The sequence below is a fragment of the Cyprinodon variegatus genome, unplaced genomic scaffold (assembly GCF_000732505.1).
Source record: "Cyprinodon variegatus isolate N-32 unplaced genomic scaffold, C_variegatus-1.0 Scaffold119, whole genome shotgun sequence".
In the NCBI taxonomy this organism is placed as follows: domain Eukaryota; kingdom Metazoa; phylum Chordata; class Actinopteri; order Cyprinodontiformes; family Cyprinodontidae; genus Cyprinodon; species Cyprinodon variegatus.
This window is the reverse complement of record NW_015150572.1, coordinates 1,057,408-1,083,431: the sequence shown is the minus strand read 5'-3', so window position 1 is coordinate 1,083,431 and position 26,024 is coordinate 1,057,408. Positions and strand designations below refer to the sequence as shown.

General features: G+C 39.1%; 1 protein-coding gene across 7 annotated transcripts in view; it reads left to right on the top strand.

The window, feature by feature from the left end:
• The window catches only part of clcn3 (chloride channel, voltage-sensitive 3), a 39,774-nt gene that overhangs the window by 6,758 nt on the left and 6,992 nt on the right, over positions 1–26,024 (top strand). For 2 of the 7 annotated variants that reach the window (XM_015375469.1, XM_015375474.1), the window contains exons 2-14: positions 2,170–2,351; positions 18,797–18,957; positions 19,966–20,065; positions 21,562–21,749; positions 22,079–22,201; positions 22,285–22,491; positions 22,560–22,640; positions 22,729–22,981; positions 23,113–23,405; positions 23,501–23,687; positions 23,764–24,162; positions 24,244–24,460; positions 25,301–25,376. In XM_015375469.1, the coding sequence (XP_015230955.1) occupies positions 2,189–2,351; positions 18,797–18,957; positions 19,966–20,065; positions 21,562–21,749; positions 22,079–22,201; positions 22,285–22,491; positions 22,560–22,640; positions 22,729–22,981; positions 23,113–23,405; positions 23,501–23,687; positions 23,764–24,162; positions 24,244–24,460; positions 25,301–25,376 (2,448 nt within the window). In that variant the 5' untranslated portion in view covers positions 2,170–2,188. Of the gene's footprint in view, positions 1–2,169; positions 2,352–6,677; positions 6,815–11,572; positions 11,788–18,796; positions 18,958–19,965; positions 20,066–21,561; positions 21,750–22,078; positions 22,202–22,284; positions 22,492–22,559; positions 22,641–22,728; positions 22,982–23,112; positions 23,406–23,500; positions 23,688–23,763; positions 24,163–24,243; positions 24,461–25,300; positions 25,377–26,024 lie in introns of those variants that run through there. The other 5 variants (XM_015375471.1, XM_015375470.1, XM_015375473.1 and 2 more) reach the window with 5 other exon arrangements.

Below are 26,024 nucleotides of genomic sequence, written 5' to 3'. Positions count from 1 at the left end.
AAAAAGCAAGAAATAAAATAGGATTATTTTATTGTGGGTTGGAGCAGAATTGTTAGAAAATTGACAATTATTTATATGATTAGATTGTAAATAAGCTTTGAAATTGAAGTGTTTTTTGCCCAGTCATGGTGGAGATAAAACGACATGAAGTTCAATCACTGCTTTAAAACCAGCACCTCCCAGCTCCTCCAGTTTCCTCCAAACGGCTCATGAAGAGGAATTAAACAACAGATGATCCCTGCTGTGGAGTTGTTTCTCTGAAGAAGCTGAACTGAATTTTCTGGACTCTCTGATTCGATTAAGCTCAGAGGTACTTTCTGTCTTCTAGCAAATTGTTTGATCACTCCCTTTCCTTACTGTAGTTTGGCGTTCTTACTTATTAGCTTTGAATTTTAACGCCATTTTAATTTATAAGGAAAAAAAGATAAACATTTTTTTTCTTAAAGCATCTTTAAGAGGGTAGATTAAGATTGGGTGCTGCATTGATTGCATTTTTTTAATATTGGCCAATTACAATTTTTGATGTTTTCATAACTGACACAATAATGGTTGTTTTTAAATGAAATATATTAAAATCTTCACTGAAATTAAAGTTTAGAGCAATGGCAGTGGCAGATTTTCAGACCTTTGTGAAGGTAGATTAGATCAGTTTCACGTCTGTATCGGCTGATCACTCAAAATTACAGAAATCAGATTGTGATTAAACTCCGAAAAGAGCAGAAAATTACATAGACTGAAGTTTGTAGGGGTCCTTAGTTTGTAGCTACTTGAAATAGGAAGCATCTGCTGGGAAAGGATCCTTCTTTCATTCGAGCTTTTATTGCAATCAGTTTGGAGAGGTTTCATACATGATTTGACAATCAATGGTTTAAAGTTATTTAATGGTAGTAACTGAAATGAAAGTGGTCATAATGACTTAATAATATCTCAGTTCCAGTAATAACAGTTGCCTGGCCCTATTTTACTCTCATAAAAGAATGCAACATTTGTGTAGCTGCTGATTTATTAATTTTTTTAGAAGAACCTTAGAGTTGAAGTGGTTCAAATCTGGCAGGTTTAAACCGTAAAGATGTCTTGTACTACAGCAAGCAAATGAAAATAAAAAGATGATTCAGAGCTGACTAATCATGTTCTACTTTCACACAAACTTCCGTTGCTGATTGCCAAATCTACAGGATGCAGACACACAAGTTGAAAAACAAAAAGATCATTTCGCTGATTTAGCACTTTTTAAAGTTTCCCAGAAGTATTTTCTCTGAGGAACTGAGCAAATATCTGCACTTCTGTCTTTTACCCTGCCTGTGCGGTCTTGGATTTTTAAATGCAGGGGCACAGAAAACGCCATAATGTATTAGATAAATGTAGTTCTCCACCTATGAGTTATGATAATGGCTTACATTGACCTGCAGCGGCCTCTTCACCTCTTTTCTCCTGTTTCATTAATGCTCTGACTGCTTCCAAACTGCTATGATGAGGATCATTTTAGGTCACCTTTGTCTGTCAGTCTTCTGTGTAGTTTCTAGCTTCACCACAGGGTAGCGCTGTTTGGAAGAATTCAAACATACCATTCCTTATAGAGGGGTTGTGGTGCCCCTTTATTATGCATCTATGATGTGTTCTGTTTATCCAAATATTGGTTAAAGGAAACTACATTTCTGAAGTTTTCTTATTTTTAAATATTTTTTCATCTTTTTTAAATGATGTGGAAATTCAGATGTCCGTAGATGTCCTCTCTAGGTGTTCATTCATCTTTTCATCAACTCTGCCCAGCTTCTTTGTCCCTTTTAGTCAAAAACATCCCAGCAGTGTGTTAATTTTCTTTGTTAGGCTAGGAAAGAACTTCTGGCTTTCTTTCAATTCTTAAAGTCGTATTTCTGATGAATGATCGCTGGTCTACAAATCAGGTGCCTCTTGGCTACTTCTCTGATTGATGCCCTACTTCCTCTAATGTTGGTTTAGGTGGACGGCCATGTCTTTGTAGTTTAGGCTTCATCCTAACCGCAAAATGCGAAACAATTCAAGGTGTATGACGACTTTTGCAAAGTCCTGTTGCTTAGAATAATGTCTGCAGAACTGCACCTTGTAGAGTCTAAGATCTCGCCCCCCCTCTCAGCGCAGCTTGTCTGTATCTTCACCACTCCCCTCCTCCCTCCCTCCCTTATCATTCAGGGTAACGGCGTGTTGCTAAATGGAGTCGGAGCAGCTCTACCACAGAGGCTACTGCAGGAACAGCTACAACAGCATCGCCAGCGCCAGCAGTGACGAGGAGCTGCTGGATGGAGCTGGCATCGTCATGGACTTCCACACCACTGAGGATGACAACCTGCTGGATGGGGACGCTGCCTCCCCAGGTAGGGACCATACCTCCAAGCTCCTCCTCCAAAGAATTAGAATGAATTATCAGGAATCTTTAGGTCTCCTCATGACAGCCCAATCTTGATGAGCCAATCGTCTCGCTGTCCGGTAGATAAAGCATCGTGGATGTTGAAGTCAAGATGTTTACCTACATCTACGTGTTTGTCCATCTGTCTGGTGCCTTTTTCATCCAAATCCTTAGGAAACCTCATTTTTCCAAACATCACAATCCTGCTGTCATTGCCATCTAATAGCCGTTCTAGTGGCATCACTTTCATTGAGATCATTCTTGAACAGGACCTGAGGCCAATGCTTCCTATCCACACACCATAGTCCAAAGTTTGGTCCATCTTCCTTTGGAGATTTAGTTTGAGCTCCTTTAGAGAAATATTGCTGGTTTTGTTTTCTGCTAACATTGGGAGCAAAAGAAAACTTAGTTGGTTTGCTAGATTAAGGATGACAGAAGGTGGCATTATTTAAGGTAAAAATGAATCCTTGAACTACAGGAAGACTTTTGTTACTGAGGGTAACGGTACACTAAAGGGCATGGTGATTTGATAAATCTATCGACAATAGAATCAACCCTTCATGAATCATTAATTAAGAGCGTTTTTGTAATGTTTTTTTTTTTTTTTCGTCTCTGGCTCTGGTACAGCCAGTCCAGCACCGGAGAGGCAGTTTTTATGTGTGTTTACATGCTGCTCCATCTGTTACGGATTAGATTTTAACTCAAAAAATTCAAAATTAAACAACAAAAAAATGAAGGACAATTCTCTCGTCCAGTTAAGCTTTGCGTTTTCCTTAAAAAAAAAAATGAAAAGATAAAGAGTCTCTGCCCCAACAACAATATTATTCCATCGGCATTTTTACTTCTCACCCAACCTTAGTGAAATTCATCGAAAAATAATCTTTGCAAAATATTTGTTAATAAAGTGACAAACCTGTTTTGATGGAAGTAAGCAATGAAGTAAGCATCCATTTTTGTTGTTTTTTCTTTTTGCTCTAACCTTATGTTTTGCTTTGACATGTTCAGGTTCTGCAGTATGTCTGAATATTTATATTAAAAATTGGTCAGATATCACTCAAACTATCTAATATGCTATATCACATTTGTAACACATAAGTTAATGTGAAATGGGTCACTTGTGCTCATATCTGTTGTTGTTGACTATTTTTCACTGTTTGAGTAATATCACTTGATCAAGCCTTTTCTAAAATTCGGTGACACAACATTTTCAGCTGATAGACATTTAACTCCGAAACAACATTGCTAAACTTGTGATGACGTGACAAACGGCACGTTCAGCACTGGGGTAAAAAGGACGGAAAGCAAACAGCACAGCCAGCATGCGGAGACGTTGTTAAGTGTGAATTAAAGCGCTGAAGCAAGAGAGCACAAGAAGTGGAGTTTGTCAGAGTCGAGCGTGATGCAGACAGGTTTTGAGTGAGGGGTTGCGAGTTTAAACACTGCACATCAGTTTCACCGCACGCTCAGGTCAATTGCACAAAATGTCATTGAAATCCAAACGTCCCCATTCTGAATAGAAGAAGAATGTGACACAGAAAACGAAAATCCCACCCAACATGCTCACTCATCATTTCCAAGGACATCTGCGAAGGACAGGTTTAAAGTTTCCCAGTGATTCTGTTTAGGCGAAGAGCATAATAAAAAAGATGTCGGTGGTAAATAGATATATTGTTACTTTTAGTATTGAATAGTTAATTGTTTATAGAAATGCCTTGAGTTTAAAAGATAATGAGTTTTTTTTTAATGGAGTTAGTAAACATCGTAGCCAAAAGTGCTATGATTTTAAGCTTTAAAACAAAACTTCTTACAGTTTTTGGCCTTGGTTTCCTCATTTTTGGTTTTTAGTTTTGCTAACAATTTTCATTTCTGCATCCCTATTGGAAATCATAAGTCTTTCACACATTTTATTAACCTTTAATTTTAAACATTAACTTAATAGGTTCCTCTTTTATTTATATATATATATATATATATCTCCTATCAGCAAGTTTAATTAACTGGAAGAAAACATATATTTTTTTATTCGATTAGTAGTTGATATAGCTGGCACAAGGGTTCAATAATAAACCTTTTTTTTTAACTGGGTATATTGTAAAAAAAATGATTTAGCCCTTTGTGTTGTGCTACTTCAACTTGAGCAACTTGAGCTTAAGTTATTAATCAGTAACTTGTTTCTTTTACTTTGGAAAGCATCTTAAAACCGCAACAAGTTTCTAAGTAAAAATGCTCCAGGCTGAAAAATATTGGCATCAGGAGGAATTTACCTACATGAATTTAATTCCTATTTAAAGCTTTGAACTGGGTGTAAACCAGTTCACACCTCTGTCAGCATTCTTGTTTCATATTTTTTAAATATTTTCTTTTGTCTGAGCTTTGGTCTTGTTTTTCTTTTATTAAACGCGATCAACCAGACAAGCTTGTTTGTTCTCCCATCATTCTTACTGGTTTATCTATCAGGTCATTTCTTACGTTTTAAAGCAAAGCCTGACCTGTTTGAACATCTCACTGCCATCTGGCTTTTTTTGTAGGATAGATCTATCTATTATAGCATATAAGCATCTACATAAAAAGATCTGTTATTGTGTTGCTGTATTTAATATCTTAATACTATTCATCTTTTTAGCTTCTTGATTAAGCTGCAGAATCATTGCGTAAAGGGTTTTAACAGCGTTGTGTTAGGGCTGCGAATATCTCGGTTGCTTCATCTTATTATCACTTTGTAGTTAGAGAAGAAGGTTGAAGTTTCTTCATAGTATTTACATTTTACCAGATAAAATTTTTCCACACAAGCATATTGTGATTAAATATTTTACTCCTTTCATTTTTCTTCAAGAACTCTGATTGAACCCAGTGATGTTAGAAACTGGTTCTTTTCTTTGGTTTATTTATATCCTGCTATTTTGTATTTGATGATGAAACTAAAGTTAATGTTTTTCCAATGCACTTTATTTATATAGCACATATAACCACAGAACATGTTTCCAATGTACTATACATAAAAAAAGCATTTTAAAAAAAACAAACGAACACACACACAAAAAAGCAGTAGGAGTTTAAAATAAATAAAAAGGACACAGAGAACCACACATTAAGCAGTGTTAAAAGCCAAAGCTTAAAAGTGGGTCTTAAGACGAGACTTGGAAAAACTCTATTCAGATTTTGTTTATTAGGTTAGCCAGTTTAGTCTCAGTAACTTATTGTTTCTGTCTTTTAAAGAGGACCTTTGTGTTGTTGCCTCTCATTGGATCTTTATAATTGTACACTTATACTTTTTTTTTTATTATTATTATTATTTAAAATTTGGTGCTGCAGCAAATTATTATTTTAGAGCACACAGATTAACTTTTTCAATTCAATCAGATAATGCTGGGATTCATATTTATTTACAAGTTTTGAACTAGATGCAATGTGAAGTTAGTTAAAAAAATGCCATTTGAAGAGTTCTACATTAAATATATTTATTTGGTGCCAAAGAAGTTTTTATATATTTTCGTAGGTCTTAATTTTTAAAACATAATAAATAGGATTATTTAGGAACATATATGAGGCACGGTGTATTTTGTGCAAGAAGCGATTCAAGCTCAGAACGATGGGAATTAAGGCAGTTGAGTTGCATGCGAAGCACGAAACGCAAAGCGTCAAAATCGAGTTACCGAGAAACAACCGGTATTTCTCAGTTTTGTTCCACCCTTGTCTCTGCAACGCCTCCACTTATCACCAAATCAAACATAATAAGAAATGTTATGTTAAAATAAACCTTTGGGTTAAGTTGTCTCAAGCGGGTTTTTCTTGTGTTTCTTGTGAATTTAGTCTTAAATTTTTATTTCAAGTGGCATTAAAAAGTCTTAAAAAGTCTTGAATTTTTTAAGACTTGGGACTTAACTTGCCTTATGCTGTAGGAACCCTGATATTGGATCAGTGTGATATTCTGGAACATGCAGTGATGTAGTTCTGCTAAAGGTGGGGCTGAATCTACATTTTAGGCTGGTGAGATGAGCAATTTCATTCCTATAAACCTGTTTGGTAGCCAGCTGATGTAAGCATACCTATAGGTCTGTGATTAAAGGGCCTCCCTTGAGTTATCTTAGAGGCTATTCTTTTCCACCTTGGCCTAATTTTTTTTTTATACGTTGACAAGAGGTGTGTCCATAGGAAACTTTATGAATTCCTCTTCAGGGCAAGTTTTGGGGACCAGTTAGCTAGATGCTCTGTCATCGCATGGAGTCGAACACTAAAAGGCTTAATTTGCTTAGTATGAGTTTTTCTTTTCTGAATGTTCCTGAAAACAGGATAAAAAAGGCTCCTCAAGCTGAAACTGGTTTTATGGAAACAAGAGACTTTTTTCTTTTGTTTTTATGATCTCACTAATATTCCTTAACGAAGAGGGTGAGAAACTATGGCTGGAATCACCTGTTTCACCAACCACCCCAGGTAAGAACCACAGAGGTCTAAAGTATCTGTAGTTTTTACCTAATAATTACCTAGAGTCTAAAATTACATTACAGATCCAAGAAAATCTGCAGGATTAGTCTGTTTCTTGCAACACCTCTGAAGTTTAGTGGTTGTGAACTATGTTGGATTTTACCTTTTGTAAGCTTCTAATTGGTATGATGACGGGTAAAATGTGTCGCAACAAACAGAAGGGTTTTAAAATACAAGATGATGAAGTTTCTGTTTTTTTCTATTGTTCATTATGACTTAGGAGAGACCACATCAAATCTAACTACTGATGGAAAATTGGTTCAGAAATTATCCGAAAAGATACGGTGAAAGAACTACTCTATATACTTCTCTCATTTGTTCTCATTGTCATACTTTACTCTTGATTATGCAGGTTAAAGGTGTTTCAGTGCAGATGGTTAAAATAGCAAATCAGTTTCATAATATTTGCAAATTGGAAGAGAAAGGGCTAGCTAATGGTGTTAATTGCTAATTGTTTATCTACATTATTATACAGTTATTGCTTATAGGCATTATCATTGTGATATCTCTATTACAGATTAGCTCCTTAGAAAGATTTCCCATCTTGTTAGGAAAACATAAAGTAATTCTGTCTGCTTAATATATACTCCCGTTCTAAGCATATGTGAGACCATTATTACTGTTAAGGAAAGCTTTTTATCTGCGATTCTTTTACTGAGAAGAGATCACTCAAGACTCTTTAAATACTACTTTAATAAAGCTATATGTATTAAATAACCATGAGACATGACAACACATTTTGACAGAAATTGTAACCTTACTCAGTTCCGAGAAGTTGCTTAGGGTTACAGAAGGCAGCTGCTCACCAACCGGGCTAACATCACGTTGAAGTGGCCGAATCAATTAAAGAAACATTTTTATACAACTCCAATATACCACATCATCACATCATAACATCATTACATCAAACACGTTTGTAAATGAGGAGACATCCATGGCTCCAGCCTTATCAAACTATTACACTATGTTCTGAGATCAAGGACACCAAATCTTTGTCATGGCAGAATGAAGATGACTTTTTATCCAAACTGTCCCCATTAGATAAGCTACCTGGGGAAACATTAGTTTTGACACACAACATGGAGGTATTATTAGGGTTTAACAGACTTTAACACATCTTCAATGATAATGATCCTAACATTACCATTCTTCCATAAATTTCATTACATTAAGAAAACAGTTTGATACCTTTGTAGTTACATCTGTGTTTTCCTTGTCTTTTGGATTTATTTTGAAGATATAAAGTCATTAAAACAACTATTTATTATTTCTTTTTTGGGAATTTCTGTCGCACCATTCAACCTTTTGATTTGCTGCTGATTCTTCTTTGATAGAAGTGACTCAGAAATCGATTATGAGCCCGAACTGAATTAAAGCAGATTATACAAGTAATTGTTCATTCATCAAAATCTATGGATTGAGGTGATCCAATCACTTCCATGGTCACTGGGGTTTAAAATCCCGCCCTTAGGCATACGGGCTGCTTCTTCAGACATTTACAACATAATGAGTTACTTTTGGTATCTCTATGTTACCATGAAAGAGTGCTGCTTTGAGTCTATTCCCTATTTTTCCTTACTGTTAAGTATTGTACAATCTACTGTTTGTTTGCAACTTAACCACAGGTCTGCATAGTTAAAAAATAAATAAATAAATAAAATAAAGCTACGTCCAAACTTAATCTAACTTCCAGATTAGAACAAAGAATAGAGATATTTTTATATTTTTTGTTTTGTTTTTTTTTGCAGTTTTTATTTTATTTTATCAAGCATCAGATGCAGGGGTGTCACTAAAGTAACTTCTTGGCTCTAGAACAGTGAAATAGTGGGAGTGACGGCCTTGTGGTTAGGGCATAGAGCCTGGAAGCTGAGGTTCTGAGTTCAAGCCCCCCCCCTCCAACAGACTGCCACTCTGGCTCCCTGAGCAAGATCCTTAACCCCCCACACTGCTCCCTGGGTGCCGAACAATGGCTGGTTGCCGAACAGCCCACTGCTCCCCAAGGGGATGGGTTAAATGCAGAGGTAGATTTCTCCAAAGTTCAATTATTATAATGAACAGTGAATCAATGCTCTATGAAGTGGCCAGTCATGTCTCTCTGTCTGAAAAACTAATGGATCACTAAATCTGATAGCTGCCATAACCAGCAGGAGAATTTTGATATAGAGTTGTTTTTTTGTTTTTTGCATAAAAAGGCAATTAGGAAAATGCAATGGTCCAGATGCTGCTGGTACCATTTGGATATGGTTCCTTTATGCCTCCATTGAGGATTTAATCAACACTAGCTTTTTGGATAGAGTTGTTGTCTTGCAATCAGCGTTTCTTAATACTGCACACATTAAGAATTTTAATACAAATACGAGAAGAAATAAACGAAAACTGATTTAAAATCACCCCTAATAACTTTATACATGAGTAGAAAAGTTTATGTTCTCTTGTGAAATATTAGCCCAGTTTTACTCAGTTTTTTCACTTAATAGTTTATATTAGCTAGGTATTGATTATTACTAACAGTAGTCGAGTTGAGGGGGGGATGGCATCCCCCTTCCTAAAAAAACAAATCTTAAAAATCATCCCCCTTCTTAAATGACCATCCCCTGTGACATGTTATCACTGAATGTGTAAATTTCTATTATATATTAACAGTAATGGCAATAATATTGCCCTTTCAACATTTGGTGGGAGCTTATGAGTAGCACACAGCCTGCATTGTTCTGAACAGCATTGCGGCCAAGCGGCAAAGACAACGCGATATGAGGGAATGTGAAAATAAGGACGGGAGTGTCCGAAATAAAGTGTCAGAAATGATCTAGAATGGTTTTGATAGCAAAATCGGGAATTGGCATCCACTGAGCAGAGAATTTATTCATCGCACACTGACTGTAGCACATAGACTGAATTGTGTCTCCATACAAGTAAAATCCTATAAATTTGAATTTATCTGTCCACCAAAACTATCAATTTTAAGGCATTGATGTACAAGAAATATGAGAACATAAAAAACATGTGTAAAAGTGGCCTTTTTGTTCATATTTCAATCCATTTTCTTATCAATGGGCTTATCAATGGAGTTTAGGGCGATGTGAGCTCAGGGCAGGTAATTCTCGGCACAATAGTTGAAACCTGGAGGAGAGAACCATAGCAGGGGCAGATTGAGGAAAATTGCGGCCCTAGGCAAAGACAAGCATGGGGCCCTCTGAAATGAAAACGCAATTCATAATACAGACCCATTATAGAGATACAGAAATTTTAATAGAATAGACAAAAATTATTTACTAAATTTTGACTGCCCATTTTGGAGAGTCATAATGCATTTCAAGATATCTCAAGTGACATCATCTGATATGTCATTTTAAGTGTCACACATCTGGAATTATAATCAAGATATTTCAGTTATTTGGAAATATTTTATAATATATTTTCTTAATATCCCAATTATGAAATAGTCCCCTAGTGCTGTCACTTAGCTGTCCCAGAAGTTGCCTGCAGAATTTTGAATGGCTGCAATGATGCTGGCTCTTCTTGACAAAGTTGTTTCAAAATGCCACAATATAGAAGGAACTCAGCAGTACGGGATGTGAGGAGAACAAGAACTTTTTAAACTCTAAGACCCATTTCAATTAAATTATAAGTTTTTTTCATATATTTAAACACTTTTTTTTTGGTTACAATTTAGAATTTTTCTTCAGTAGCTTCTCTTCTCTGCTCTTCTCATCCCTTCACCAGTGTTGCCAACTTCCCAGCAAGAAAGGCCGCTATTGGCTGTCCTATAAGGCGCTAGATAATGCCTGTGGTCCAATCAATGGTAAATATAGATCGACGGACCTGTTAGAATAGTTATAACTCATTCATTACCAGCATGTAGCCTAGCTTACTTTAAATTTGCCATTAGAAGAGATACTGATTTTCTGATAAACAGTCTATTTTATAAAATAAATACTGTAAATGAATAATAGAAAGGTGAGTAAAATTATTATATTTTATACAGGCTTATTTCATTTTCAGGCCAATTCTAATGTATTTGAATTTGTTAGCAGTTTATTCAGATTTTGAAAAGGATTTCACCTCTTTCAATTTAATTAATTGAATTTGAATAAAGAAATACTTGATTTGAAAAGATGCAGCCCTGAACTTGAAAAGTTCAATGACCGGCGCACCTGACATGTAACAACCATACCATGCATATCGCTTTAGGTTGATAGAATATATTAATTAGGCTAGGTATACTTCCAAAATAAAAAAATCCACCATACAGCTTCGTCTTTTTTTTGTACAACTCGACTACTGATTACTAACAAGATGTTAAGTAATCATAACGTGTCCTTTAGCTCTCCCCTTTAACCCCCCCTATGATCTGACACTATGGTCTGTCCCACTCAGGCAGGACTGTCAGACCTCCCATAGCAACCAAAGCAGGCCAGGCTGACCGGCTCGGCGTGATCGGCTTTCTGAGCGTGTGTTCTTGCACTTTACTACTAAAGTGAGGACTTGCATGTAAAGTGAGGACCTTTTTTTCCATAGAAAGTGAATGGAAGTCAATGCAAGGTCCTCAGTAAGTCTGTAAAACACAGATATGTGTGTGCGTTTGGGGAGGGAGGGAGATGACATCATCAGCTCTCAGTCAGCTGCTGCAGTGGAGAGCAACCAAGTAAGAAAGGGAGGGGAGAGAGGACTGCGCGTCGACACACTCGCACACACACATGCGCTCTCAGCGTCACACAGCCCTGCCTGTCTGCCTTTGGTAAACATGGCAGCGACGGCAGCAAACGGCGCACGCAGCGACCTCAGCTCCCTGAAGGCCAGCTCAATTTAGCCTCGCTTCTTTTCAAGCGTCAGCATGGAGGAGGAGGACGCAGCGGCCGACCCTTATCTGCCCTACGACGGGGGAGGGGACACCATTCCCCTGCAGGTGATCCCTAGAAGAGGTACGCCTCGTCTCTTTTGATTCCCGATTTCCTCTCCCCTCTGTTAGCAACAGAGGCCGACATCCTTCCTCTTCTTCCTCAGAGAGCATGTGTGTCCAGATGGGAGGTGGACAGACGGCAGGCTGCTGTCGCTGTTCAGCTCTCTGTTGATCATTGATCAGCTGTGTGGGTGATGAGGAGATAAAGTAGGAGCCAGTTTAACATTAGAGCTCAGCCTGATTGCAGAACACCTGAGATATCTGGTCTGTTCTCCCAACTGAGAGACACGTTGAACCTTCTGGATCTCCATATGCTGACTTAATGTTCACGTATGAACAATGTAGTGACACCTGTTAGCTGGTTTCATACGTAACTGGTTTTGCAGGATCTCTCTGGTGGTTATTGTGACATTTTCGTTTAATGGCCCTTATCTTGGCCTTCCTGCACGCATATTTGTAATCAGTAAAGTGAGCGTGGTTCTTCCTTTTAGCCTCGTTAGATTATCGCGGTGAGTGAGCAGAGACAAAACAGTCCCAGAGCGCTAAGAACATGTGCAGTCTCTCCATCCTCTGTCATCACTTTTATTTCTTTGCACTTGGCTAAATGATCTGGATTGTACTGCTCTGTCAGGCCGATGAGCAAATGCAGATTGCAAATAATTAGATTTATGCTTGTGAACTATTTCATATATGTTTGTACGATGTTACTGCGAAAAGAACTTTGGTAATATAGTGATTCTGGGGTTAATAACCTGAAGGTTTTTGACCCTCTTTTTTTTTGTATTTGTGGAGTACAAATCACTTAAATGTAATTCCCCGAATCCACACTTGGAAATTTTTTCCATCACCCATGTTGGTAAGTCCACAGGGAAAATAAACACAAATACATAACAATCAATGACTCAGTTTTCCCTCCATCAGCTCCAATCAGTGAACAGGTAAAATACTGAAAATCTTAATTTTTTGTACGTATTTTTTGTTCTTGTTGATTGTTTGCCTCAAAACTAAATATTGACAAAAAATTTTTTAACTATATAAATCATGAACAAGCAGGATTAATTCTAAAGCATTTTAAAGTCAAAGCTACGTTTTTAACAAGATGATTAATAACAAAAATAAAAATGCATGCAACAATACATGGACAGTAGTACAGAATAAAAGTATACATTTTATTGAAACCCTATTCTTCATACAAGTATTTTATACATTTTGACTGATCCATTAATTATATTTAGGGAAATGAAAGAACAAGCAGAATTTTGTATTTTAAATACTATTGTCAGAATTAAATATCTGAATTAATAGCCTCTGGTTACAGAAGAAACATTTTTGTGTCTTTGATATTTCTGAGGGCTTTGATCCATCCTTCCTGCTCCGTCCTCCTATAGTCTTGTAGTTGTTGAGCTGCAGGGCTCCTCAGAAGCCAGTCGGGTTGTTAGGGTCAGTTCCTGATCACATGACGGCTGAGCAGGCTAACTCTGCTTCAGTCCTGCTGATGCAGGGTCTTAACCTGCTGCCTGTAAACCTCCCTGAGCTGATTTACTCATCAGAAGGGCTGGTCACCATACTTTAGCAATATTATAAGACATTGTTGATTTAACAGAAATGGATTCATGTTAGTCAGTTTCTATTCGTTGTTATTCATTTATAGAAGCAGTAACCCGTTGTCTTCATGGCGCAGCGTGTCGGTCTAATGCAGAACCTGCAGCATCATGGTGCTCCTACACACAGGGGAGAAACTGAAACCCTGCGCTCATGTGTATGTGTCCATGTTTCTTTTGTCTGAATGTTTGCTGGAGCATAGAAAGCATTATGCTGGAGATGCCAAGGCAGTCCACTTGAATCTCTCTTTTCCATGTCGTCACCACTGCTTTGCTTTCCCTGATGCCGCTCTTCAAACTCCATTGCATTGGTGCAGCATCGCCAGGAGGGTTTTCCCTGTTTATCTCACTAATTAGGTGTCAGTTCTTTGAATAAAAGTTCATTTTTGCTCTGTAGGTTGTTTTATTATCTGTCGATGTAATTGTACTTTGTGCTTGAAGCAGTAAATCAGTTTTTATGTCATGGTTAAAAATTCATATTAAATCCCCAGATAATTTATTGTTCAACTTGGTTTAATTTTCTATCTTGGGCTTCTATCATGTCTTTAAAAAGTCAAAAATGTTTAGAGTTTTATATTTTTTCTAATTCTGGAGAATTACCATATATTCCAGACTATAGGTCGCGCCTCACTATAAGCCGCGCCCACTAAAAATTTTGAAAAAACTGGAAAACTACATACATAAGCCACACTCGGCGTAGGGGGAGCTCTAGAGTAGGGACGAAGAGTGCTAGCTCCCGTTAGCTTTTTTTTCTTGCGGCTAGAGCTTCTACTGAAATATAGGGCTTTGTCAGCCCTTCATTTCAGCCCTGCAGGAGTTGAGCCCAGTCTCTTCATTGGTTCGGCAGCTTTAAAGAGGCAAATAAATGTAAAAATCCTAGAATTTGGGACTTTTGTTCTCCATCGTGCCTGCTGTTAGCATCTTCTTGTGCTAAATGAAAATTAGCCCCTTATTCTTTCATTTCCAACTTTGATTTCCCCCTCTGGCGGTTGGGAAAAAATCCACTGAAAAGTCCCACCTTGTTATAAGCCACATGGTTCAAAACATGGGAAAAAAGCTTGTAGTTCAGAAAAAACAGTACATTGTTTTTTCTCCAAAAATTATTTTTACTGAAAATTGATATATATAAATCCTTTTTGATTTGCCAAACTGCAGCCTTTTAAAATGTTATCTATCGGTAATTTTGTGTTGACCACTTTAAGTCTACATTTAACTGGTAGCTCTGAAACTGGGCCTGAAATGTCAAACAAGCCACCAAACCTGCAGTTTTCCCTGATTCTTACAAATAAAATCCATTCAAGTGCTCACTGTCCTCCTGTGGGTTGTTCTAAATAGAAGAACAACTATATAAACAGGTCTTTGATCTAGCTTACATTTGCTGATTAGCAGAAAAATCACATCAACTTATTACATTTATTCTGATTGTAAGAGGTTTATTTAGGGAAGTGTTGGCCTAGTGGTTAGAGAAGTGCGCTTATGCTCTGAGAAGGTTGCAATTACCCGGTTCAATCCCCACAGCCTGCACTCTGGGTTCCTTAGCAAAACCCTTAACCCCACACTGCTCCCTGGGCGCCGCACAATGGCAGCCCACTGCTCCCCAAGGGGATGGCTTAAATGCAGAGGTGAATTTCTCCAATGTCAGACAATAAAGGGATTTACATAACATTACATAAAAGAGCATAATTTAAACGAAAAAAGTCCAAACTCCCCCTTTACTTCTCCTTAGTTGTCGGTAATATCTCCTTAATCTTCCTAGTTTTCCTTTCCTCTCCCACACAGGTTTAAGAAAACAAAGCCAAGTTATTTAAATGTCAGCCTTAATTCAAATGTTCAGTAAACAGAGTTCTCAGAGATGATGGTCTCCCTCATTCTGACCAGGTTTGACTCCAGGACCTGTACCACAACACAGTCGCTTGAAGATGACACACATTTTTTTTCAGAGCATCTTTAGATTTAGGCTTTTTATTAATAGTAGTTTCCTTCTGCAAATCAAATCAAAAAATTTGCAGCATGCATAGATAGTCTCAAAGCCTTTTAGAGTCCTTTAAATGAAATCAGGCAAATTAAAAGGTTTTCTGTTTAAGGAAACCCAGCAGATCACATCGAGGGATCTAAAAATATCTACCATTAGTCAAGCATTGTTGGTGTGTCAATATCAGCTTGTTCTAAAGGTGAATCACATTATGATGCCACTTTATGACCAGTTTATGACTCTGCACTTACCTGCTTATGTTTGCTTAATGTTTATTATGGGTCAGTGTGGATTTACAGCTTTACAAACAAATATTTTTCCAATGATTACCCTGATAAAGCAACAGTATCCACAGCAGATGCCGTCCTTTATTAAAGCTAAACCCCTCCAACTTCACTTTTTATGAGAGAAAGCGACATTAAGTGGTGAATAATTGTGAAACTAATAGAAAAGGATTCATCATTTTCTCTCTGTTCTTTGTAAATAATTATGTGTAGAGTCGGGGGTGTTTTCATATTCAGCTCCTCTAAATAAAGACTTTGTGAAACCGGCTTTCCATGAACTGCCAAACCTTTTGTACCATAGTGTCTCTACCAGTACTTCACATCAATTTATGCACGTTTTTCTACAAAATCGCTCAAGCTCAGTCAGATTGGATGCATCATTAACACAATTCTTTATGCAGATTCTTAATTGGATTTAGGTCTGGACTTTGACTAGGCCATTCCAATACATGGACATCTTTGATCAAACATTTTCCAGGATTCTCCTTCCCTTTAGTTTTCATCCATCTTCCCATTATTATTTTTTTTTTTCTGGTTTCTTTCACTGACAAAAAGTATTCCCACCACGTGATGCATCCACCATGGTGTTTCACTATTTGAATAGTGTCTCCTTGTTGCTGTCTGGTGTTGTTTTTCCAACACACAAACATTTTCGAGGGTCAGTTTGGATAAATGTTCATTTACTGTTTAAAAGCTCTACTAAAGGAAATGTTGTTTTGTATACACTCTGTGTATACAAAATGACAATAAAAGTTGTCTAAGGATCTGAGCATCGCACCTTCTTCCATGTCTCCCAGACACCGCTTTTGGTGAACTTCAAACGGGATTCCTTTTGGCTTTTCTTTACCAAAAAATCTACAGATTTTGAATTTATTTGCCCTGCTTATGTTATTCATGGAATTGCTTCACACATAAGCAACAGAAGAAGCCTCTTGTCCAGCCTTTCCTATAATGCGCATAACTATAACTGAATAAATGTGAGTTTTGAAAAAGCTGCAAAAACAAAACAAAAAAAAAACTTCAATTAGATCTTCATTGATCAAAGATTGATCCCTGCAGGTCAATATGATCATATATAACAAGAAGCTTATCAAAAAAAGCCCTAATAATCCCAACATTTATTTTTTAAGCCAGCTTGTTTGTACTTGCCGCCGCCCGGCTGTGGGTTCTGTTTTTAAAATTCTCGGTTCATTACGTGGAAGCCCGTATTTCTAAGAATCGGGCCGATATTGCTGAACGCGTGCATAGAGGAGAAACGAGTTGTGCCTGAATCTCTGCTACTCTCCTCGCTCTGTCTGCATCCTCTCCCTTCAGTATTACACACAACACTGCCTTTGTTTTCGAAGATGAGTAATTCTCTTCAGAAGTAGGCGACGTTACAGCCTCAGATTGCTCTTCTATCTGTCAGGATTTCTAAATCTTATGTCGGACTCAACTTTTCTGATGTTTTTCTGTTCAAGTTGTCCAAGTCATTATTAACTGAATTATCATTTTCTTTTTTAATTAGTTTACTTAGAAAATACCTTTCCAAGTCAAAAGAGCATGCCTGGATGCATCTGCCTGGGGGAACATATTCAGGCTGAAACAATTAATCGGATTAATCGTGATTCATCTGTTATTGAAATAGTCGTCAAATCATTTAGTAATCAATTAATCTTAACCTGGAGTATAAAGACTTTTAAATAACAGAGCAACCCACTTAGAGCAGTAACTATACCAAGATTGTGAATAAATATATAAACATTTTGCATTCAGTATTAAAAAAGCTTTTTTATCCATCAGTATGTTCTATCCAGAACTCCTCAAGTGGAAACATTTTAGTTTCACCTGGTTTGTTTTCGTAAACAAATCTTCAAGGAAACTTTGACCTTCCGATTAATAAAAAAAAAATAATCAACAGATTAATCGATTTGCAAAATAACCGTTAGTTGCAGCACTAGTGCACATAAAGTAGGGATCATTTGAATATTTTAGAATATAAACTTTACCAGAATGGATGAAGGTAATGTTAAGTCTAGACGGGGAAATGATGAACCAAATGCTAAAGGCCAACCAATTATGAATATTGGTATTTTTCACAAGGAAATTAGTTTCATTACCTTTTTGGTACATGCAACAAAAAGTTAATAGATATTTATGTTTGTCCTTCAATGAGCAAAATGCTTGTTTTTACTTGTCCACAAAAACATTTAAAGTAAAACTCACATTAAACAATTCTTTCTGCATCAGGCATTAAAAGAAAATTAAATGTGATGTTTTTTTTCTTTATTTTCTGCTCACCTGAGCTCCCTTTAGAACATGGCGCGATACTTTAAACAGTTTGGATTTAGGTTCCACCATCTTTATGTGTGCACTGCAGTCTGCAGTGGACTAACAGGCCACCCTAAATAGATCTTAGGCTGTGTTTCTAGTTTTTAATGATCTTTCTGAAAACAAAATACTTCCTGTTATATATTGTGTCCTTCAGCCACTGTCTCGATCATTATGCGGGTTTACATGGAATGGGAGGACTGGTTCTTCTTGTCTTGTTTAGGTTCAAGCTGTGGAAATGCATGCAGCTTTCTAAACAGCAATTCAGGTTTTTTGTCTACAGTCTTAGGAAAGGAAACCAGTTTCATCAGAGCATGTATTTATATGTTTTGTAGGAAAATCTTTTGTTTTGTTTTGTTGATCTGAAAACCTAAAAATCAGATAAGCCTTTGCTTCATTAACAGACAGAGATGGTTAGATAACATGACCACACAGGCTTTTCTAACCTGGCTGCCAATGTTTGCAGCAGAGACCAACTGAGAAGAACTTTGTGGCCCATATCAGAGCTTCAGCTTCCATCAACTTTGACCCGTTGATGCAGAACTTAGCCATTCTGATTGTCTATGAGCTGGAATTTATTATTTTTTATTAGAAGTGAACTAAAAAAATAAACCAATTTTGTGAATTAAAAGTAAAAAATATCGATGACAATGCAGCTGAATTCTTTTGCACAGTAAAACAAACTATTAAACTTAGAATGTTTGCATTTAGAAAGAAGTAGTGGTGTGATTTAAAGGGCATTGTAGTTTATTTTATCACAAAATGGTTTATACCCCTTAAATTGAAGCTTTGAGAAGTGAAAGTTATACCGAACAGGATGTGGGTTGGCTGTACCAAGTCTTTCTCTCTCATTTTGCTCTCCAGGCTCTAACTACGCCATGTCTAATGGGGGTGGAGCAGCCAGTAGTAGCACCCATCTGTTGGACTTCCTGGAGGAACCCATTCCAGGAGTCGGGACGTACGATGACTTCCACACCATCGACTGGGTTCGCGAGAAGTGCAAAGATCGCGAGAGACACAGAAAGGTGAGGAGTTGGAGAGGAGCGTCTAAACAGCATTTAATGCACTCTTTACACACAGTTGCATTTTAATACATCTTCAAAATAAATCCGGATTAAGCTGTTTTTATATAAAACAGACATTATAGATCCATGCAGGTAGATCCAAACAGTAAAAAGTGAAAGAAATGTAACATGATCTTTGGTCAAAATTGAGAAATAAGTTACTTTTTTAAACATTACCTTCACTCTGAATGTAGAGATTCTGCAACATCATTGAATATTTAAACATTTCAATATTTTTTACTTTAAACTGTGAAATTTCTCCACACTGTCCATCATATGTCTCTTTTAAAACAATGAAATTATTGCTTCAGAGCCCTGAGGTTCACCTTATGTTACTGTAGAGAACCGAGCTGAGCTCCTAACCTTATTGTTACCTTCATCTTCCTTTATGTTTTTGGCAACTACTTCTTAAAAGGTCTTGAATTTTTAACTCAAGAGCTTAATAGAAATTACTGATTAACCTATGAGGTATGTGTGTTACATTTATAGTCCTAGTGGTCTAAAAATGAAAGGAAGTCTTAATCTTCTGCAACCGGAAGAAAATTTCATACATTTTTGGGGAATCTTGTCTTTGCTTCCATTTGTGTTAAAACATTTTTTTTATATAATTCATATACTCACTACCATGCTTCCTCTTGCTACCAATTCTACCTCTTTATTTCAACACCTTGTTCAAATATTGACTCTTTGTCCTTGTAAACCTTCCTCACATTTTTCAATGCAGAACTCCTGGGTGCTGATAAGAATTTCAATGATATTTGAATACTTTGTTTTTATGACCGGGCCATTCCTGCCTCACAGGAAGCGCTGTAGTAAACCGCTTTATTAAGTCAACAATGGAAATCATGCCAGCGGATTACAAAGTTTATTCCACCCTTCGACCTACTTGCATATCAGCCAGCGATAGTTTCCTGTTCATCGTGCTTGTGATGCCTTTATTTTTAATTGCATAATTGTTTCTTTGCACAGATCAACAGCAAGAAGAAAGAGTCGGCATGGGAGTTCACCAAGAGCCTGTACGACGCTTGGTCTGGGTGGCTGGTTGTGACGCTCACCGGCTTAGCATCAGGTAACAAACCTGTTGATTGGAGAAAAACAAGAAAAAAAAAATCAAGATGGCTGCTGTTTTTCCTGATGGTGACTCTCACATGCTCTGCCTCAGGCATCGCCTGCTTTTTCTCCCTTATCTTCTGATCTCATTTCTCACGAGCACACTGTTCTGCAGAGCGTCACCAGACACAGTGCGGCTGTCTTGGCTGCACAATCCAACCACTTCATGTTTGTAAAAATAGAAGCACTCTCTGCTTAAAAAAAATGGAAACTGTGGGGTTGTATGTGACAGACCAACACCAAGTATACGAAAATCATAAAGTGGGGAAAAAAAGATACTTGGTTTGAAATCTGAAAAGTGTGGCATGCATTTGTGTTCTTCCAACTGAAGGGGAAACCTTTCCTTTCACTGCTGTGTCGTGCGGGGTATCTCAGGTTACACGTTTAGAGGTCAACTCTCTTTGTCAATAAGCTCAAACCCAGCCTACTTAAATAGACAAGGTTATACGCCTGGACTCCGACTAGACCGCTCCAGCTTAGCTCTGCTAGTTATAAAACATTTTTGAAAATCTCTGATAATTTAGTATAATATGTTATTCTTAAAGAATCCCTCTTTAAAAGTCTGAAGGATTTCTGAGGCACAATTTAGATTCAATTCAATTCAGTTTATTTATATACACCAATTCACAACACGTCATCTTAGGACACTTTACAATTCAACCAGATCATACAGTCTAATTAATTAAAGTTTTCTATCTAAGGAAAACCAGTTGATTGCATCGACTCATTGACTTGATGGCGATTTGTCTTGCGGCGATGCCATTTTTTTGGCCCCAATACCAACACCATACCACTACCATCTGTTTGAAATTGATGTGTGTTTGTATATATGAAGAACTGAATACTACTTGGATGTAAAATAATCGCCATCATGGCTTTGTTAAGCTGCTGCCTACCTTTGTGAAACAGACTAATAAAAAGTGAATCCAGTAGAACTTTTTATTGCCTACCTGGAATTGGTGACAATAGTTGAATAAACTTTTGGCTCTCAAAATGGTATCGGTGCTCTATTTGTTGGTACTTTCTTGGTATACGGATGCCACCATTTTAGTGCTGGGTCGGGGTCCTGCCTGATACTGGTATCGGTGCAACACAAACGGCAATCCCTCACACTTGGCATGCTTGTAGCGACAGTGGAGAGGAAAAACTCCCTTTTAACAGGAATAACCAGACTCGGTGTGAGCGGCCATCCACCGAGGCCGACTGGGGCTCAAGGAGACAGAAGCAGACATAGAAATAGAAGCAAATATACAAAAGGAAATGTCTAATATCTTGCATCCAGATTTCATAATTTAAAGGTTTTTATTATCAGTAGCCTGAGTCCAGATTAAACAGGCAAGCTAGCTTCACCACCCTCCTGTCTTTTTTTCCTTTCTCTCCTCTCCTGCTTTCTCACCTCCCTATCTCCATCCTCTCTCCCCATCTTCCTCCTTCCTGTTTCTCTCCCTCTGCCAGGTGCTTTGGCTGGCCTGATTGACATTGCTGCTGATTGGATGAATGACCTGAAGGAGGGGGTTTGCCTGAGCGCCATGTGGTTCAACCACGAGCAGTGCTGCTGGACATCCAATGAGACCACCTTCGATGAGCGGGACAAGTGTACTCAGTGGAAGAGCTGGGCTGAGCTAATATTGGGGCAGGCCGAGGTAGACCTACACAGTCAGCTGAAGGGAGATCGGTCTGGTCTGTTTTAGCTGAAGCTTTTTGTTTTCAGCCGTCATTGTGAAGAAAGGCGGTGAACCAAAGCAGCTGAAATCCTCACTTTTATAAGCAGAAAGAGTTTAAATACGTAACCTGGGTTTTCAGTTTTCTGAAACGTAGAGATATTTGACCTTTAATGATTAAGAAAAAATGGTTGTCCACATTGATTACGAGTCTGTTCATGGTTTGAAGCAGTGGAGATTATTTTTATGTCTAATTTGGCTTTCGTGGTTGATCCTAAGGTTTTCAGGTTATGGCTCTTTTTTTTCTGCAGGGCCCCGGCTCTTACATCATGAACTACTTCATGTATATCTACTGGGCTCTGTCCTTTGCCTTCCTGGCCGTCTGTCTGGTCAAGGTTTTCGCTCCGTATGCCTGCGGCTCAGGAATCCCTGAGGTGAGGAGAACAATGAGCTCATCTACTGTCTGACTTCAGGGTTAATGCGTTTCAGGATTGATAACGTTCCTTTTTGCCCTCAGATCAAGACAATCTTGAGTGGGTTCATCATCCGGGGCTACTTGGGTAAGTGGACCCTGATGATTAAGACCATCACTCTGGTGCTGGCTGTGGCGTCTGGGCTCAGCCTGGGGAAGGAGGGCCCCCTGGTCCATGTGGCCTGCTGCTGTGGAAACATCTTCTCCTACCTCTTCCCAAAGTACAGCAAGAACGAGGCCAAGAAGCGAGAGGTGAGAAGTGGATGTTTGGGGATTTTAGGTATAGAGCGTCCATTGAGACCTTTTTGTTGCCTTCTCAGGTTTTATCGGCTGCATCCGCTGCAGGGGTCTCTGTAGCTTTCGGCGCACCGATAGGAGGAGTTCTCTTCAGCTTGGAAGAGGTACCCCGACTAAGATATCAATGAATTTTAAAACTTGTGAATCACAACTAAGAATGTTAATCACCCACGCTCTGCTGCCTCCCTTCAGGTGAGCTACTACTTCCCTCTAAAGACTCTGTGGCGCTCCTTCTTCGCCGCCCTGGTGGCGGCCTTCGTGCTGCGCTCCATCAACCCCTTCGGTAACAGCCGGCTGGTGCTGTTCTACGTGGAGTATCACACTCCCTGGTACCTGTTTGAGCTCATCCCCTTCATCCTTCTGGGTGTGTTCGGGGGGCTCTGGGGTGCCTTCTTCATCCGAACAAACATTGCCTGGTGCCGGAGACGCAAGTCCACACGCTTTGGTAACTATCCTCCTCCTCCCAATTCTCGATGTTAACTGTGATGTAAATCCCAGCTAAGGTGCTTAGATCCATGAGTCTCTTTGAACCCAGCATTAAGTTGAGGTATTAGTTTGACTCTTGTCTCTCTTTAGGAAAGTACCCGGTGTTGGAGGTGATCCTAGTCGCCACCATAACAGCAGTGGTTGCTTTTCCAAACCCCTACACCCGTCAGAACACTAGCGAGCTGATCAAAGAGCTGTTCACAGACTGCGGCCCGCTGGAAACCTCCGCACTCTGCAAGTACCGCAGCGAGATGAACGGCAGCACTGCTTACACGGACAACCCCAACCAGCCGGCGGGACCAGGCGTCTACTCGGCCATGTGGCAGCTCTGCCTGGCTCTCATCTTTAAAATCATCATGACTATATTCACTTTTGGACTAAAGGTGATCTGCATGATCCACCCCTGCGTAGCAAACTAAAAGGTGTCTGCTCCAGTTCTTAAAATCAGCTGAACCTCTCGCTGTGTCTGGTCCTTTAGGTACCATCAGGCTTGTTCATCCCCAGCATGGCCATTGGAGCAATCGCAGGCCGAATTGTCGGCATCGCCATGGAGCAGCTCGCCTACTACCACCACGACTGGTTCCTGTTCAAAGAGTGGTGCGAGGTTGGAGCGGACTGCATCACCCCAGGCCTCTACGCCATGGTGGGGGCCGCAGCGTGTTTGGGTGGGTCAGAGTTCTCCTTTATTTCTTTCCCAAGCGGTTCCTTTTTATTCTGAAAAGTGTTTCCAATGTCCTTTAGGTGGAGTGACACGTATGACCGTATCACTAGTGGTCATTGTGTTCGAACTGACGGGCGGGCTGGAATACATCGTCCCCCTCATGGCCGCCATCATGACCAGCAAATGGGTGGGTGATGCGTTCGGCCGCGAGGGAATCTACGAGGCCCACATCCGTCTGAACGGATACCCCTTCCTGGACGCCAAAGAGGAGTTCACACACACCACGCTGGCCAGAGACGTGATGAGGCCCCGGAGCAGCGACCCTCCACTGGCGGTGCTGACGCAGGACGACCTGACAGTCGAGGAGCTGCAGGGTATCATCAATGAAACCAGTTATAATGGTTTTCCAGTGATCGTGTCTAAGGAGTCGCAGAGACTGGTGGGCTTCGCTCTGCGTAGGGACATAACTATTGCTATAGGTAAAACTGCAGACAAATAACCTAAAAACAGACTAATGAATTCCTTTGCGCTCTAAACATGCTTCTCTTTCGATCCAACAGAAAATGCTCGCCGCAGGCAGGAGGGCATCATGTTGAACTCCAGGGTGTACTTCACCCAGCACGCACCCACCCTGCCGGCCGACAGCCCCCGGCCCCTCAAACTGCGCTCCATCCTGGACATGAGCCCCTTCACGGTCACGGACCACACCCCCATGGAGATCGTAGTGGACATTTTCAGAAAGCTGGGGCTGCGACAGTGTCTGGTCACTCACAACGGGTAAGTACACAGCTAGCCATTTGTCCAAAAACAGGGGGGCAGCCCTCCCTGTCAGGAGTAAACACTTTGCCCCATAGCTCATGTACTCACTGCCCATTGCTGCATGGCCTCTCAGATTCTGCATGACTCGGCCGAACTGCAGTTCTGCACTACCTTTAATCCCCTCACTGAACAGTAACACCCCCCCCAAGCTGCTGACTAAAAACTAACCACACAACAGGTGCCATTTTGGATAACAGTCATTGAGACGTCCCCAGCTGCTCTTTTAACACGTGGAGTCCAAACATCCAGCATGATGGTTTTCATTGTGCGCATTTCAAGGAGGTGGTTTTACAAAGTGCCCTCTGCTGGTGGGAAGGAGAAGTTGCAGGATGATGCAGCGCTAGATTATAGTGAATTTATCAGATGAGCTCTTTCCGTCAGCTGTGATAACCACAGGAGAGGAGCAAGGGCAGCAGTATTTATTTTATGTTCATTTTCTTGTTTCCTTTTGGTTTTTAATCATAAATTGATCAATTTAACTTTTTTTTTCAATAAAACTTAGAAAAAAGACCAAAATCTGCTGATTTTTGGTCTTATTTTAAGTTTTACTGACAATCAGAAAAATATCAAATATTACTTCAGTTCATCGTTTTTTTTTTATCATACTTCATGATTACATATAGCTTTCATTTAAATCTCCCTTGTCTGTTTTTTTGTTTTTATTCAGTTGTGTTATTTTTAGCTGACATTGGTTTTAACCTCAGACTGCTCTTTTTTATGTTACCCTTTGTTATTTCTCTGTTTACTCCTTTGTTGTTGTTGTTGGGCAGCGTACCGAGTAACAGGTGTGTGTTTCAGGAATGTGTTGGGCATCATCACAAAGAAGAATATATTAGAGCATCTGGAGGAGCTCAAGCAACACACGGAGCCCCTGGTGACTAGCCCCGCCCCTTTACTCCCCACCACACTGTCACTCCTGTCTATTAGACCACGATTCTTAGAAGGGATGCATGAAAAGTGCTGTGGAAAACTGCTGACAGTTCCCGACTTAGCATCTCCTCTCTTTCTCCCTCTTACTTCACTCACTCTGTTGTTGGTGGGTTGGTTTGTTGTGGATTTCGAACTCATGAAGAAGCATCTTCAGATAGACGGTCTCTTACTTCCATCTTCATTGCTTGTAGCCTTTGGAGTTTCTGAGCCATATTAGCAAAAGTCTTTGCGTGAGTTTTGTGGGTCCTGTAATGGTGGACCTTAGTGGGAACTGTCACCTTCATCACACAGGAGCGCCTTTCAGACATGCCCCTAATAACCTCTGTAAATGTGCTGGAACATACATTAGGTATTTCAGCTACAACCTATAAAGTCTGTATAATTTACATTACAGAAAACAAAATGTAGAGGCTTAAGCACAATATAATATGGAAGAGGATTAGGGCCACTAAAAAAAAAAAAGTTAATTGATTTTTAAATTTTATTTCTGTTTATTATGGGAAAGTCAGAATTCTGAGATTAATCTCAGAATTCTGACTTTTTTTCTCAGAATTCTGACTTTTTTTCTCAGAATTCTGACTTTTTTCTCAGA